A 15,376-nucleotide genomic window follows, 5' to 3' on the forward strand; every position below is an offset into this window, starting at 1 on the left:
ACGTTGTCCACCGTATCTGTCTTTAAAGGGTTTATATACAACAATGTCAATATTTTAGAATCCCTAGCAACAAACAATTAGAATTACGATACACAATTACCTGCAAACGAGCAATCCAAATGCAAGTAACTACCATATTTTTTTCTCAAAAACAGGCCGAATATTTTCTGTTTTTATCACATTTTTATTAAAATCATATAATTAAATGCCCGAATTTTTCCCATCAGCTGGATAACGAACTTGGCCATTATTTGACCTGAAAATTAGTTTAAATTGCGCAATTTAAATGTCACGACTGAAATAATTAGCTACTGGCCTTTTCGAATTGCTTAGGCTATGATGTGTTTACACGTATATTTCCCCTCAAGTTGAAATAAAAAGAGGTACTAAAGCTTAAAAAGGGTATAAGCTTCCCTTTAACTTGTTTTATTCGGTTTAAAGACTGTTGTGTTACTCAAGGTAAGATGTTATTTACTTGGAAAAAAATTCTCTTTGCATGACGAAAATTAATGGACTAATTAAACATTTAAATGTTATTTTTTTTAAATGAAAAACTTTTCGTCTATCAATTTTTTTTTCCATTTTTTTTAAGACTGAATCTTTAAAAATGTGTCTGATTTGTTATTATATGTGCGAATTATCATATACGTAAAGAAATTTTTCAAAAAAAACATATCTCACTCAAAAAACATTTAATAGTTTTATAGTTAATAAGATATCGCTATAGTGTGTTTAAACAGGAGTATTGATAACATGTTTACAGATTTATTTGTCAAAGTTTTATTACATATCGAAGCAATTCGTCATTAGTTTATGTAAGTGTGACATCGATAGAACTTTATGTTTTATATTTGTTTGGATGGTCTTCAATTGTTTGTTATCGTTTGGGTATGTATTCTGGTGAAAATATTTACATCCCATTTTTTATTTTATCATATTTTGCATTTTCAGATGAATTATTGGTGCATAATAATAGTAACCTTGATTACCTGTATTTGTGCTGAACATAGATCACTTTTCTCTAGAAACTATGAGAGACGGAAAAGTAAGTATATTGATATCTTATCAAAATCAACGTCCGCTATTTACGTTGTCTCAAATGCAGTACGCTCTATGCAGTAGGGCATGTGTTAAGAAATTATTTCCTACGATAACAAAGAAAACACTATTTACAAAACTGCTATAGCAAATGTTTTTTTTTTTTCAATTGCTGTTATGTAAAATAAATAAAATCTATATAAAACATTAATAAGCGACCAGAATGGTTAAGTGTGTCATTGATTTGCGGACAATATACGGATTGCAATGACTCAAGTCTTCAACATTATTGTCATTTAAGAATCGAAAAAAATCTAGAAAACTAAAATTCATTATTGTTTGACCGTTCTAAATAAAATAAAACAAGTTCTATTCTTCCAATATCAATTTTAGAATTACAACAGGTAACTTTATCATAGAAAAAAATGAACGAGACTGGATTTTAGACTTATTTTAAGTAGCAGCCTTTATAAGAATCAGACAGGAGGTGAGTCATGCATGTGTCAAATTCACTGAATTCACTTTCATTTCTATTTCAGAAACAGTTACCGCATTAAAGTTGTTTTAATTTGTTTTGTTTTGTTTTGTTTTTTGTTTTTTTTTTGTTTTTTTTTTACATTCGGTTTTTGGTCTTATATAGATTGTGTATGAACTTTGTTAGAGTAAGCCTTCTTGGTTTGGCTTAATTTGTTTGATTTTAGTGGGAGATGAAAAAATATTTTTTCTCAAATGTACAGATCTGTATAGAAAAGGACCGTCGTACCTTTTAATGTAGCATATGTAGACAAAAAAACATTATTTGTTTGGAGTTCTTTTTACACCATGAATCATCTTTCCCAATTGGCAGTGTTTTAATTTTACTTGGATTTATACTTAATGTATGTTTTTTGGGTTATATATATATATATATTTACAACGTCTCAGAATGTGACGACTCTATTTGCTACACTGCTCCATCGGATCAAATTGATACAGGGAAGATATATAAACGTATAGAAAGGTCTGAAAAATTCTCAACGATGTTAGAACTGTCAAATTTGCGATGCAAATTTTTGGTCTTTCCCTCCGCGGGACTCGAGCTCGTACTGCTGTGACAGCTATGGCAACACCGTCTGCACAAAGTCCAGCGCCCTAGACCACTCGGCCAGCTAGGCTATATAAAAATATAGCTTTCGCTGGCCGGGTCATTCCTCCTCGTAGGATTAATCTAGGGCTGTAACTTAGTACACGATGTATGGTAGTACTAGACAGTTCATTTAGATGTTAATATATAGGATAGAGGATCAAATTAATGATGCATGTCACAACAAATCAATATTATACAACGTCTCAGAATGTGACGACTCTATTTGCTACACTGCTCCATCGGATCAAATTGATACAGGGAAGATATATAAACGTATAGAAAGGTCTGAAAAATTCCCAACGATGTTGGAACTGTTAAATTTGCGATGCAAATTTTTGGCCGTTCCCTCTGCGGGACTCGAACTCGTACTGCTGTGACAACTATGGCAACACCGCCTGCACAAAGTCCAGCGCTCTAGACCACTCGGCCAGCTAGGCTATATAAAAATATAGCTTTCGCTGGCCGGGTCATTCCTCCTCGTAGGATTAATCTAGGGCTGTAACTTAGTACACGATGTATGGTAGTACTAGACAGTTCATTTAGATGTTAACATGTAGGATAGAGGATCAAATTAATGATGCATGTCACAACAAATCAATATTATACAACGTCTCAGAATGTGACGACTCTATTTGCTACACTGCTCCATCGGATCAAATTGATACAGGAAAGATATATAAACGTAAAGAAAGGTCTGAAAAATTCCCAACGATGTTAGAACTGTCAAATTTGCCATGCAAATTTTTGGTCGTTCCCTCCGCGGGACTCGAACTCGTACTGCTGTGACATCTATGGTAACAACGCCTGAGTGGTCTAGGGCGCTGGACTTTGTGCAGGCGGTGTTGCCATAGATGTCACAGCAGTACGAGTTCGAGTCCCGCGGAGGGAACGACCAAAAATTTGCATCGCAAATTTGACAGTTCTAACATCGTTGGGAATTTTTCAGACCTTTATATATATATATATATATATATATATATATATATATATATATATATATATATATATATATACATAAACAATTGTTTTCTTTAGTTAATCGTCAAAAATTCACGGCGCTGTCAGGAACCATCACTTCACCGGGATATCCCAATAAGTACCCAGACTTACTAAACATGTACTACGAAATCGACCTACCCCAAAATTACACCATAGACCTGCGTATCAAAGACACAGACATTGAAGACAACGGTGACAAACTGACAGTAAGTAACATCATAATCGTTGAGAAAAACGGATAAGAAACATTTTTAAAAGTAGCATTTTCTTTAATTCCCAACAGGCAGAAAAATGAATGTATGCATGGGATGATCATCAAAGTACAATGTAATTTTGTAATTGGGCTTTTTATACAATTCATCAAGGTTCAATATTAGTACTCAATGTAAAATGTCATAGTATATAGTAAGGATAATACATATTTATTACAAACTACTTTATGATTGCGCAATAAAAAGAAGGCTAACACTGGATAATTTCTTGACTGGCGACCGTCGTACAAATCACTGCAAAATTTCTTGATTGGCGACCGCCGTACAAATCGCTGGAGAATGGCCTGACTTGCGACTGCCTTACAAATATTTGTTTTTATTTTATTATTCTGTATATTGGAGATCTTTTAAATATATTTCTGATATGATCATATCAAGTTGGTTGTTTATTATTTAACACTATTTAAGTACTTGAATGCTAATGGAAATATGGCATTAACTACAAAGGGAAATTGCTCACTACCAGTAGTATTCCTCCTATTTGTGCTACATTGTATTTCTCTTCATCCTGTTTGTCATATCATTATTTATTAATCTTCTTTAAATGAGTTCGTGTTCTTCCTTGATTCTCTCAATATATGCTCTAGTATTTTGATTAAATAAATTTTATCTACATTTACCGCAGTCGCTGTGTATTATCCTTGCATTACATTTTTTTTTCTCTTTCTATGTAACCTCCTCTATGTACCTAAGTACTGTTCTGTCTAAGAATCAGGCCAAATGTGTATAAGGTTTGTGACATGACGAATAAAAACATAGATATTTTATTGCATTATCCAAGTATTGGTATCTTATACCCTTCATAAATTACCATTAAAAGGTTTGTAAACTTCGACTTTTTTATGATATTGATAAAAATTTTCCCGCTAATTTTCCCTGCATAATCAGTCAAAAGCATCTATGTTACTTAAATATTTTGTCGGTTGTTTTATAGATGTGTTGAGTATATTTTAGTCATAAAAGACTAAATTGAGATCAATGATTGTCCACCCATTGCCTGATTCTTATTTGTACACTGAATGGTACATAATAGCTTTTTTGTATAACTTATATTTTGACGGTTGATTGTTTTGTATTTTACACGTGTTGACAGTTCGCTGTGTCTATTTTTTTCCCATAAGTAACCAATATGTTTCTATTTACATTATATACTCCATAGGTCTATGTTGTAAAGGACAATGAATACCAGCCAATTGAAGTGATCACTGGCAAGCACAGTGTTGAGAGAACAATTGAGACTAACTCAAATATGGTGTTGCTTCATTTTGCAACTGACCATGGTGTCAGTGGGCGTGGTTTTGATATGGAATACGAATCTTCTAAAATAGGTTAGTGACGTCATCAAATGAAAAGCATAGATCTAGCCAAAAGTGTGTATAGTATAATATTAGGCAGGTGTAACATGTAAGAGGAAAAAGTTTAATATATTGATATTATAAAATATAATGCATTTTAAAGTATTATAATTATGATTTATTTTCTTCATAATTTACCAAAACCTTAAAGTGCAAGTTATAAATATCTTATGTTATTAAGGAATAATCAAAGGAACCAAGGTTTTAGTGATAATCAAAAGCATGTAATCGAGGGACAAAGACCAGACATGGAAATCAGACATACACAACAAAGAACATGAAGTAAACTAAAATCATACATTCAAAGTAACAAAAGTAAATGAGCAACTCGGACTGCACTAAAAACTGGGAGCATGGACCAGGTGCACCGGTAGGTTAAGCTCCTCTGCTTTTCTAGAAACACCTGGCGAGTTGCTCATAAAAAGTCAAGTCTGGGGTAAACGAAAGAGGAAAGAAAACTATACGATACGAAAAGATACCTGGTCCATGCTCCCAGTTTTTAGTGCAGTCTGAGTTGCTCATTTTCGAAATATTGTCTAGTGAATATATTTCAGCGGTATAATTAGCGTTAAATAGTGTTAAATATCAAATTTTGCGCTTTTCTGTCTGTCCAATGTAAAGATAGCAAAAATTAGTACATCGCGGAAATTAATACTTGTTCACTTTGAAAAAGGTCAAATAATCATATCAAAATTAACGTACCCAAATGGACATGAACTCTACCATTGGAACGAAAATGAAACGATGAAGAATGGATCACGTGACAAGAGTGACTAGAGTGCTAAACTGACAAAAATGGGATTTTTTTTTCTCGTCGCAACAAATAGATATATCATTTTATTTTTTGGTAATATTCAGTGCATGTTTTTAACAGAATGTGATGTAATTACGAAAAAAATAAATGAGCATGTCACAATTTAGCAAGTTAGTCGATAAATTCTAACTCAAAACAGATATATATGTGTATTTAAAATAACTATTCGTCTATCTTTCTATTAGATATTGCTAAAATGTGCTATAGAATTTATCCTTTAGTTGTTCAATGATAGATAATTTCCATCGGCTGATGATTTATTTACAATATGGTAAATAATGTCGTAAGTTTGTTTATCATTTCGTATTTGCATCAAAAGTACTTTGACATCTCATGGTTGTATAATTTTACTTACCACTTTTCATCCGCTGTCTAAATCGTAATAACCATGGAGCTAATTTATAAAATCAAGGCGCTAATCATAGCAAAGGACAACTTAAAATTTTCAGTTCAAGGAGGAATAATAAAAAGTTAGTAAAAATAAATTATGTATTTCATCCGATTCGCGCCAGCAGATACTACATGTATTAGTTAACACTGCCACATAATTATATACACAGGCGATGCGAAGACAGCTGAGACTAAAGATGAACTTCGAAGAGCCTCGGAACTAGCTAGAAAGATGAGACATTACAGAATGGAGCAACTGAAGAATGAGCTCTATAAAAGAATGCAGTTATAATTTGACCCTATGTTTATGTCGTTAGAACATGTGTCCTGAATCCCTGTAATGTATAACAAATAAATGTATAACAACAACAAAATGAAAAGAGAATGACTTTTTTGTCCATATATGGAAATCATCAAAATTTTGTGTTTTTATGTGTTTTTACAATGTATGAAATATAAAGATTTGCACACTTTTTCTCGTAGCAACACATAGTCGCTAGTCTCTCTTTCAGATGCAACATTTTCAAGGCCATGCGGAACTAATATAACTTATCATAGTCCAATACTGGGAAAATCCTGTCTGTCTTTTATATTAATGGAAAATCGAGGGAACAAGGATTATAACGGCAATAAAAAAAAGAAAACATTTCATGGATGGTGACTAGACAGAGAAAAGAGAAACACACCAAAAATACAAAGAAACTTCTTATACTTATATTTAAATAAATGCGTCTTTTCATGGGAAAAGCGAAAATCAACTTTTGATCAATTCTGACAATGAAAATCGCCAAAAGTCATCAAAAGAACCCAAGAAGTATCAATAGTGGTAGTAATAAATAGAAAATATCAAATAAGCCACTAGTACTGAAGCATAAATACTTAAGGGGTTTTGACATTGAAAATTATGTCAATTTAAGTGATTGTTCCGTGAGGCAGGAGTACATAATTTTCATGTTTTTCTACATTTCCTATATGTTACCTAATTTCTTTAGTACCATTTGAAAGTTGAGATATTTGGTTGCGTGATTATATCTAAATATGTCAGCTTACTTCGTTTTGAAAAGAGAATTTAGAAGAATTGAAGAACAAAAACTTGTAATAAGGGTACCTGAAAATCATATTTTGGGTAATGAGTGGGGGTGCACCTGTGTGATCTTAGCGAACGTACAACTTGTAGCGCAACCCAACTAAGAGAGTACTTATACTAAAATAGACATGGTAAATCTGGTCTCTTTCTCTTTGCTAATGGTGCTTCAAGTAGTAGAACACATTGTATGTGTCAAAGTTGTAGAGTTGTCTTTTATTTATTTATCTAAGGAATGACTTTTACATTTTTTCGGTCTATGAAAAAAATAACCTAAATCACGTAAAGCACACTAAATATACTGCGTAGCAGAATATTTTCAAAAGTGTGTACCACGAGCATTGAGATAATTTCAAATAGACCGAAAACAGTCATTGCTTATGTTATTTCAGTGTAAGTATCAAAATGCAACGAGTAAATCATTAAAAAAAACGTTTGATGACTTCGCATTCATTACAAAATTGGGTTCATGAGATGATGGACGAAATTTTTTATCCGATGAGAAAAGTGTTACTTCTGCAATTAAATTATTCACTATACATTCTCAAAAATTGTTACCCCACGAACAAAAATATTTTCTCAGCGTCGAAATCTTTCAATGCAAGTAAATGAAACTCTTCAGGTTTTGAAAGGCCGTTAACAAAGGTAACTCTTCAAAAATACTTCCGGACTCAAAGGTTAGTAATTAGGACTGCTACAGACTGTGTTGTGAAAAATGATCTAGTGGCTGGAGCAGTTGCATAATTACAGAATATTTAGTGATTGTGAGGGCAATATCACAAAATACGGACAGCCAAAGGGTAGTGATATGGAACACAAAACTGTAAGGAACTGACAGACAGTCAGACAAACTGAAAACAAAAGGGCTTGAAAACTCGATTGCAGTGCTTTGATCACTATCATATTTACCTTTATTTCACTTAATTAATAAACATAAATTTGTTATCATTTGTTTTTGTATGGGTATGTGTTTTTCATTTTCCAATTTCCTTGTATTTTGTGGTATTTTAATGTCTGACGTATTACTGTCGTCTGTTAAACTATGATGTACAAGTCACCAATACGTTTTCATGAAGGGAATAACTAAACAATAAGTAGCGCTCCGAATTGTCAATATCAGAAAATCGGACCGGTTGCTTTCAATACTTAGGAATTCTACATATCAGCTGATCAACGTTTAACAAAAAGAAGGTTAGAATTGATTACTGATATTCAATAATATATGTTGATAAATATGTAATTTCATATTGGCCCTGTTGTATGGTTGAGGTTTGTCATATTGGTCGAGGCGGTCGTATTGTTCCCGAGGCATCGCCGAGGGATAATACGTCTGTCCATGCCAATATGATTGACCGAAACCTATAACAGGGCCAATATCAAATTACATATTTATTGACAATTTTATTAACCAACTCAACTAGATGATTTGTAGAACAGTTGTTTTCGTGTTTTACCAAGAACATGTAGGTTTACTTTGCATTAATCAGTCTTATAAATATCCTTTTTGTATAAAATGAGATTTTTTTGTGTTTCTGCAGCTTTTAGACCTGGTGATCAAAGTTCCTGAAATAACACAATTCTGAATGCACATTTTAGATATGCAAATGTACAATTGAAATTATATTCTTCTCATTTGTTTTAGGCATTACAATAGGGTTGCCAGGTGTAATAAATTATTGGTTTGCATATCATAGTTATGTTGGATTCCTTTTTTGTTGTCTGTGTGCACATCCTTTGATTCTAGTTTGTCTGGTTTATGTTACATAATGTATGTTTTCATATTTGGTCTGAAGCTCCTTAGAGCTTGTTATTGTATTTGAATGATATGCCAAATCAAAATCAAGTTTTCCTACCTTATTCTTAGTTTTTTTTCATTTGTTTGGTAAATTATATACATGTTTACATATGCATAAATAATCCAGCAGGATAATGAAGTGATAATATCTAATTTAAAATGGCGGTATCAAACGACCGGAAGTTATGATGCCGTATTGGCCCTGGTTTGATCCATATTGGCCCTGTATAGATGCCCGGTTTGAATTCATATCAATTGGTCAGTTTTAGACATATTTTATCGTATTTTGGGTAGTTGGTTAATAAGGAGCTATATTGAAGAATGCGTTGACCTTACGTTGGTATCATTTAAAGTGCGCGCTTCATTCTTGTAACGCACGAAAAACAAATTCTCCTAAACGAAAGAAAAAAATCCCTATTTTTCATTTTTAATATAAATGTTCTTATTTAGCTCGGAATCATTATCATTTTTATGATAGATAAGATTTGGAAAGTGTTAACCTATTTTCTACTTCGAAGTCATCGTTGGAGAACTTAAAATATCGCCAATACCAAAGAATGGTTGTATACGTGAGGGTTTCGACAAAGAAAGTACTTCTTATAAAGAAAACAAAAACAAAAAATGATAAACATTTCTGTAATAAATGGATTGAACACAAACTTGCGGTCTACTGTGGAAATTCATTACTCACTGTTTTACTGAATTCTTGTTTAGTTATATAAAAACAACTCAACAAATGCGCTATGTATAATTTGTATATTTTAAGTGGAAATATGTATTGAGATCAGATAAATCGATCTGTTGTGCCAAGCAAAATTATACAGCTTTTACAAATATGATATTGCATCCGGTTATTTTTCGTGATGTTCAATTTTCGCTTTTATTACCAAATTACTTGAAGCGCAAAAAAAACTCGCTAAATTTTCCGAACATTACTTCTTGCATTAAATATCAGAGAAATGAGAACATAGCTGACTCAGGGATTCCCCGCTCTCCACCCAAGAAACACTATTGTCAAAACAAGACGCCAAACACGACGTTGATATTGCTCGAGTATGAAACTGAATCCCATGATATGGCATACATATATAAAGCTCGAGTCAAAATATCAATAGACCTTTTTTATATTCCAGACTTTTACTTTTTTTTTTGAGCAAAGGAAAGTAACCCTACAATCCAATTAACTGGTTTACTGTCCAAAGTAAGTACTTGGATACTTTTAGTGAACTTATTTCATATCATTTAGCTACTTATCGAACTGAAAATTTTTCAAGTTTGAAAAAAAATGTTTACTGTTCTTCATTTCCCCAATGAAAAAATCAAGTTATCGCGTGTTGATGAGTAACATTCCTTTGAAAAACCTGCTAAAATGGCTTGCGTTCTGTAAATATGATAATGAACTATTTGTTGTGTTTAAAAATTGCAGACAAAATTGTAACGGAAAAAATGTTGCCGAACAACACGATCACATATATATAAATATATCCCGATTTCAAATCGGCGGGTGTAACAAAATACAATTCAGTTAGATTACCTTTTCTTGTACCATACCTCAAATTCTTAAATATGTTACACTGAAGCCCTATAAACGTAGACACAAGGCAGAATTACAACTTGATAGTGCAACTGCATTTATAATAATGACAATGAAACTATGGAATATTGAGCACCAACAAAGCAATGAAGCTGCCTTTCAAAATATCAAAATAAACAAAGACTAAATATCAAAATAAACAAAGTCCAATGATTAACATACCAAAATATAAAGAATACAACAAGATTGCTTATGCATACAACCTTTCAAGTTGGGTTCCACACCCTGAATTGAAAATATACCTCAATACAGTTTTCAGCTACTTTTAAAATTTTCAAAAAATAAGTCTAAATCGGTTCTCAACCGATTCTGTTATTTGTCGTCATGTTAAATAAAATGGTCGTTGTGGGTGTCATCACAGTAGTCATATTATAACCAGTCATATTTGTAAAATTTGACGTAGAGTTGTTCATGAGTACTGGTATCTCTTCGATGTAAACTATCCCTATAAAAATAATGCAATAATGTCAGAGAAGAATAACGTATTTTATTGGTTAAAACCTTGACATTTGGTATTCTTTAAACATGGGTTGCAATTTCAAGAGAGCAATACCACATGATAATAATATAGACACAAAAATTACTTAGAGGGTATCCATAAATTGACTATTCTTGGGAAGAGGTATTATAATGCTTTTAATATTGATAATGCCCTCATCTTATCAAAGCTTAAGACAATATCATTGCACCTTGGACATCTAATTAAGCATGGTAATATCTTTTATTCAAGCACCTATATTTAAAGTTGCAGAAAATGTTTATTTGTGATGAAGAGAAACGTTATACAGTATATCATGTAAAAGAAAGCCACTTAATGTTAAAAGCTGTATGACATCGGCTAAATACACAATTTTAAAGATTTAGTCAGTAACTAGATAATGTCTACCAAATACAATTATACTACAGTTACTTTGTATGTATGATTTTAGTTACTTCATGTTCTTTGTTGTGTATGTCTGTTTTCCATGTCTGGTCTTTGTCTCTGGATTATATTCTTTTGATTACCGCTATAACCTTGGTTCCCTTGATTATTCTTATATTAAATACTTAGTCCTTATCTATACGAATAGTGCCATGTTTACATGAATATTACCAATTTACATGGTATGAATAGGGGAAAATTGTTGGTCATTTAGTAATGATAATATTAGATTATTTAATATTTTTCAACGAGAGGAAGTTTCTCATGCTTATCTCGTCGAGCGGCTTTGCCGCCAGACGAGATGAACATGAAAATCTCCCGCGAGTTGAAAAAATACTTAATAACCTGTTTATCGTTGTTTTGCTGAATTGTCAGGTACTACATGTAGTTTTCTTTTATTTTCAGTTTTCTTGACCTTCATATGTAAACTCGGTTAACTATGACAGTCGCGTTTAAAATTTGTGGAATAATTTGGAACTTATTCATTCTAATCGGGTTAGTTACTGTATTTAATCATTTTCCATTATAGACTAGAAAATATTGCCACAAATTAGCCATTATTTCATACGCAGTAAACAAACAGACGGTTATTTGGGTCGTCAAATATTCCTACGCTGTTGCTTGTATGTCACGCGGGGACATAGAAACTAGCGATAATTTTCATTCTCACTCGACTGGCACGAGATCGAAAATTATCGTATAGCAAGATCAAAGGGATTTTAAACAAAATAGCGATAATAATAGTTTTTTTTACTATTAATTCATGTATGAATTTGACGTCATTTCGACATAGTATCAAGATACTGTCATACGTTCCGCTTCTGTTTAACAGAGTACCTGATTTAATATTTACTTTTTCTCCTTTTATGACTATTTCGCATCATTTGTCCTGATATTTTGCATCTATTTTAGAAATACACCTACAAGCTATTTATTTGAATATTCTTAGAGTATGCATACCTGCAACACAAGCTGTCATAAAACAAGCAATATTTCCGCAGGCAAAGGCTCGAAACATTCCCTTTGCGTAATCTTTCCGCCGTTTGGGTTCTGCTGCTGACAAAGACCCAAGGTTTATACCCATGGCAGCAATGCTACCAAACCCACAAAGAATATACGTGGCAATAACTGCTGACCTGTCCTGTAAGAAAAATAAATGGTTTAAATGATAACTTTGGCTTGAAGTTCTCAACAGACAACATTAATTTATTACATTGTAATAGCTATATGCATATTTCATCCTGTCGAGACAACCGCCACGTTTGACTTGTCTCAAAAGTTGGAGTTTGTGAGTTTGATCTCTAGCATGTTCATACCAGACATACAAAAATGGTAGTCACCACTCCACTCAGCACGCCACGAGACACACTATAGGAGAGTGAAAACCGGTTGGCTCTGGGCAAAAATAACGTCTGAGTGGGCTGTTTTTGTTTGCTTGCACTACAGCTTTTAAAGCTAACCCTGCATATCAATCTAGTACAAAGCAGGGTGTGTTTGATTAATCAATCATTTGTTCTTGTCCTTAAACATTGAATTTCGGTCAATCAATCAATCATTTTAATTTGAAACACGAAGACAAGCCTAAACACTTTAAGATATAGAGAATCAAAGGTAAAAAAATTCATTGCAGTTAAATATCAGGCATGGTGACCAAAACTAAATTACATACGAACATACAGACCAAAGCTCAGCTGAGGACATAAACTACAGTATAATTATGATTTACAACAGAGTAATCCAGAAAAATCCTGAAATAGAACTTTTTGTGGTTATTTGATGAGCATGCTCTATATATACTTCTGCGAGGTAGGCCTTGGGTAGAACAAAAGAATTTTTCTCGCGGAAGTGTATACTGAGCAAGCTCTACGCATGCTCATCGACTACCCCATAGTTAGCACAAAAGGGTCTACAGTCTCTTGAGTTGAGTTAATTTTCAGCTTTAGACAGAAGAAAGTTTTATATATCATTCATATTACCTCTATTTCTCCACTTTTGATTAATACTCCAAGATCAATGTAAGCTAAAAACTCATTCAGAACAATTTTTTTGCCAATCAGCTTGGCAACCATTCTACAGTCTTTCCAAGGTATTCCTAGTACTACTGCTAAAGGCATAAACAGGTAAGAACAGATCCACTGCAAAGATATAAAAATGACACCGGAACTTCCTCAAATCTGTAAAACATCGAGATAGTAATGACAAGTAACCTTGCCAATCTCCTCCGCAGACCTATAACCGCTTCCAGATTCACAATGTATCATTACGCTAGCGTGTAGACTCTGCTCTACAGAATGTGAAAGAAATTTACAGAGCATGGGCACTACTCATTACATATTCGCGAAGTTCATTCCGCTGTATTTTACTAATATGCATAATGGGGTGAGGTTTAGCACTGAGTGTGGCAGAGATGAAAAGCTTTGAAATTGCGAATAAACCCTACGCATAGGATATTGTAACATTCCATGGTTTAAAAAAAGCAGTGGTCAATACATTGTTACCAGCAATTGTTACATTACAGGTCATAAGTGGGATGGTTTACTAACCGATTTGTGACCCTTTCATAAAACATTTCATTTTCCACAACAGGTCAGTGAGTCTTTTAAGGAGAAATGGAAAAGAATAACGCCACCATCTGTCCAAAACTTCAGAAATGTCACAAAGATGTGTATTTACTGGTCATAATCAGAAAAAATGATGGCTAAAACTGTAAGACTGTAGTTATATCATATGTAAATCAATGTAAAAAGATGTTTCTCCTCTTTTTTTGTCTCTAAGGACGATGCTGTAATTACTTCAAATGGCGATTTTAATGTTCTTGTTTATTTTTATGAGTCTTGCATGAGTTTTGTTTTAATATATAACGTCAAAAAGTCCAACCTCAAAGCTAACTTCTGGATGGCCGACCCGTTCCCCGTAGAAGCCGATAATTGCATCGATGAAAGCTAAAATGGCGATGAAAGCGATAAGGTTAACAACGACATAAGCAATCAATTTGATGGTAGATGTAGCACCCGCTGATAAAGCCTCCATTAAATTGGTCTCCTTCCTAAAATGGGGAAAAGATACTATTACTTACATCGCTTATTTCTTTTTTTATTATTTTTTGGCAGATCTTCATAATTTAATAAAAGAAAAAACTGCTTCTAAATGACAGAGTTACAAATGCTTTCAAACACAATTTCCATTAGAAGTTCCTAAAGGAGAGCACCAGCAATGTCCTTATATATAAAGGGCTCATGAATAGCCTAAAATTGTTTCTTCGGATACATGTATGACCCAACTTGAAAGTTTAGTTTAACGTGGACCCAGAACGGATGTTAGAAGTTTTGTGTTCGCTTCTACCTAATAAACAGCTGAAAGAGAGACAAAAAATGAACGAATAACATAACGTAAATATCTTCTACACAAACCTTACCCTGCGTTTACATCAATACTGCTAATATCTATGTCTTCGATTTTCGTTTTTTCGGGCCAACCTAATTTAGCCACCGCTAACGCCGCCGGAGCAGACATGAATGATGCCGCTAACAAATGATTGGCGGGTACCTATACAAATAAACAAATTCCACATTAAAGCTTTTAATTACTATGTATTTCGAAAATATTAAAGTTGAAACCCAAGTTAATTTCTTTAATTTTCTTCACAAACAATCAAAGTCATATTATTTAACAGTTGACCAAAAACAGTGTGGATATACTAAACATGAAAGGATTTGATAGCTGGAATAATTTTAGAAGGTCAAGTTTTGATAATAAGGAATCAGATTACCCCAAATCCAATGTAAGCACCTAGAACAGTACCAGCCACCGTGGCAAAGCCTCCTGTCATGATGCCATTCAACTCTGACCTTGACACGTCATTCAGGAACGGCTTCAAAGCAATACTGGATTCAACCTAACGAGAAATATACATTGCATCTTAGTAACCAAAAACTAATTGCAGAACATGGTATATCCAAAAGAAAAAAAAGTAGGCGTTTTTATTAA

General features: G+C 33.2%; 2 protein-coding genes across 2 annotated transcripts in view; one reads left to right on the forward strand and one right to left on the reverse strand.

Moving 5' to 3' along the window:
* The first annotated feature begins 348 nt into the window (after positions 1-348).
* LOC148606573 (CUB domain-containing protein 2-like) lies at positions 349-6,372 on the forward strand. The gene is made up of 5 exons (XM_088546763.1): positions 349-459; positions 952-1,045; positions 3,200-3,369; positions 4,595-4,763; positions 6,165-6,372. Exons 2-5 carry the CDS (start codon positions 952-954, stop codon positions 6,284-6,286), a joined length of 555 nt encoding a protein of 184 aa, XP_088402889.1. The 5' UTR covers positions 349-459; the 3' UTR covers positions 6,287-6,372.
* A 3,238-nt stretch (positions 6,373-9,610) lies between these two features.
* Positions 9,611-15,376, reverse strand: part of LOC148606574 (uncharacterized) — a 30,532-nt gene continuing 24,766 nt past the window's right edge. The window contains exons 7-12 of the mRNA XM_088545013.1: positions 15,159-15,284; positions 14,805-14,935; positions 14,267-14,435; positions 13,366-13,524; positions 12,350-12,530; positions 9,611-10,912 (exon numbers count right to left, since the gene is read on the reverse strand). Coding sequence (XP_088401139.1) covers positions 10,767-10,912; positions 12,350-12,530; positions 13,366-13,524; positions 14,267-14,435; positions 14,805-14,935; positions 15,159-15,284 — 912 coding nt within the window. The 3' untranslated portion in view covers positions 9,611-10,766. The remainder of the gene's footprint in view (positions 10,913-12,349; positions 12,531-13,365; positions 13,525-14,266; positions 14,436-14,804; positions 14,936-15,158; positions 15,285-15,376) is intronic.

Source organism: Perna viridis, chromosome 9 (genome assembly GCF_037379345.1).
Source record: "Perna viridis isolate PV_CMFRI_1.1 ecotype Kerala chromosome 9, ASM3737934v1, whole genome shotgun sequence".
In the NCBI taxonomy this organism is placed as follows: domain Eukaryota; kingdom Metazoa; phylum Mollusca; class Bivalvia; order Mytilida; family Mytilidae; genus Perna; species Perna viridis.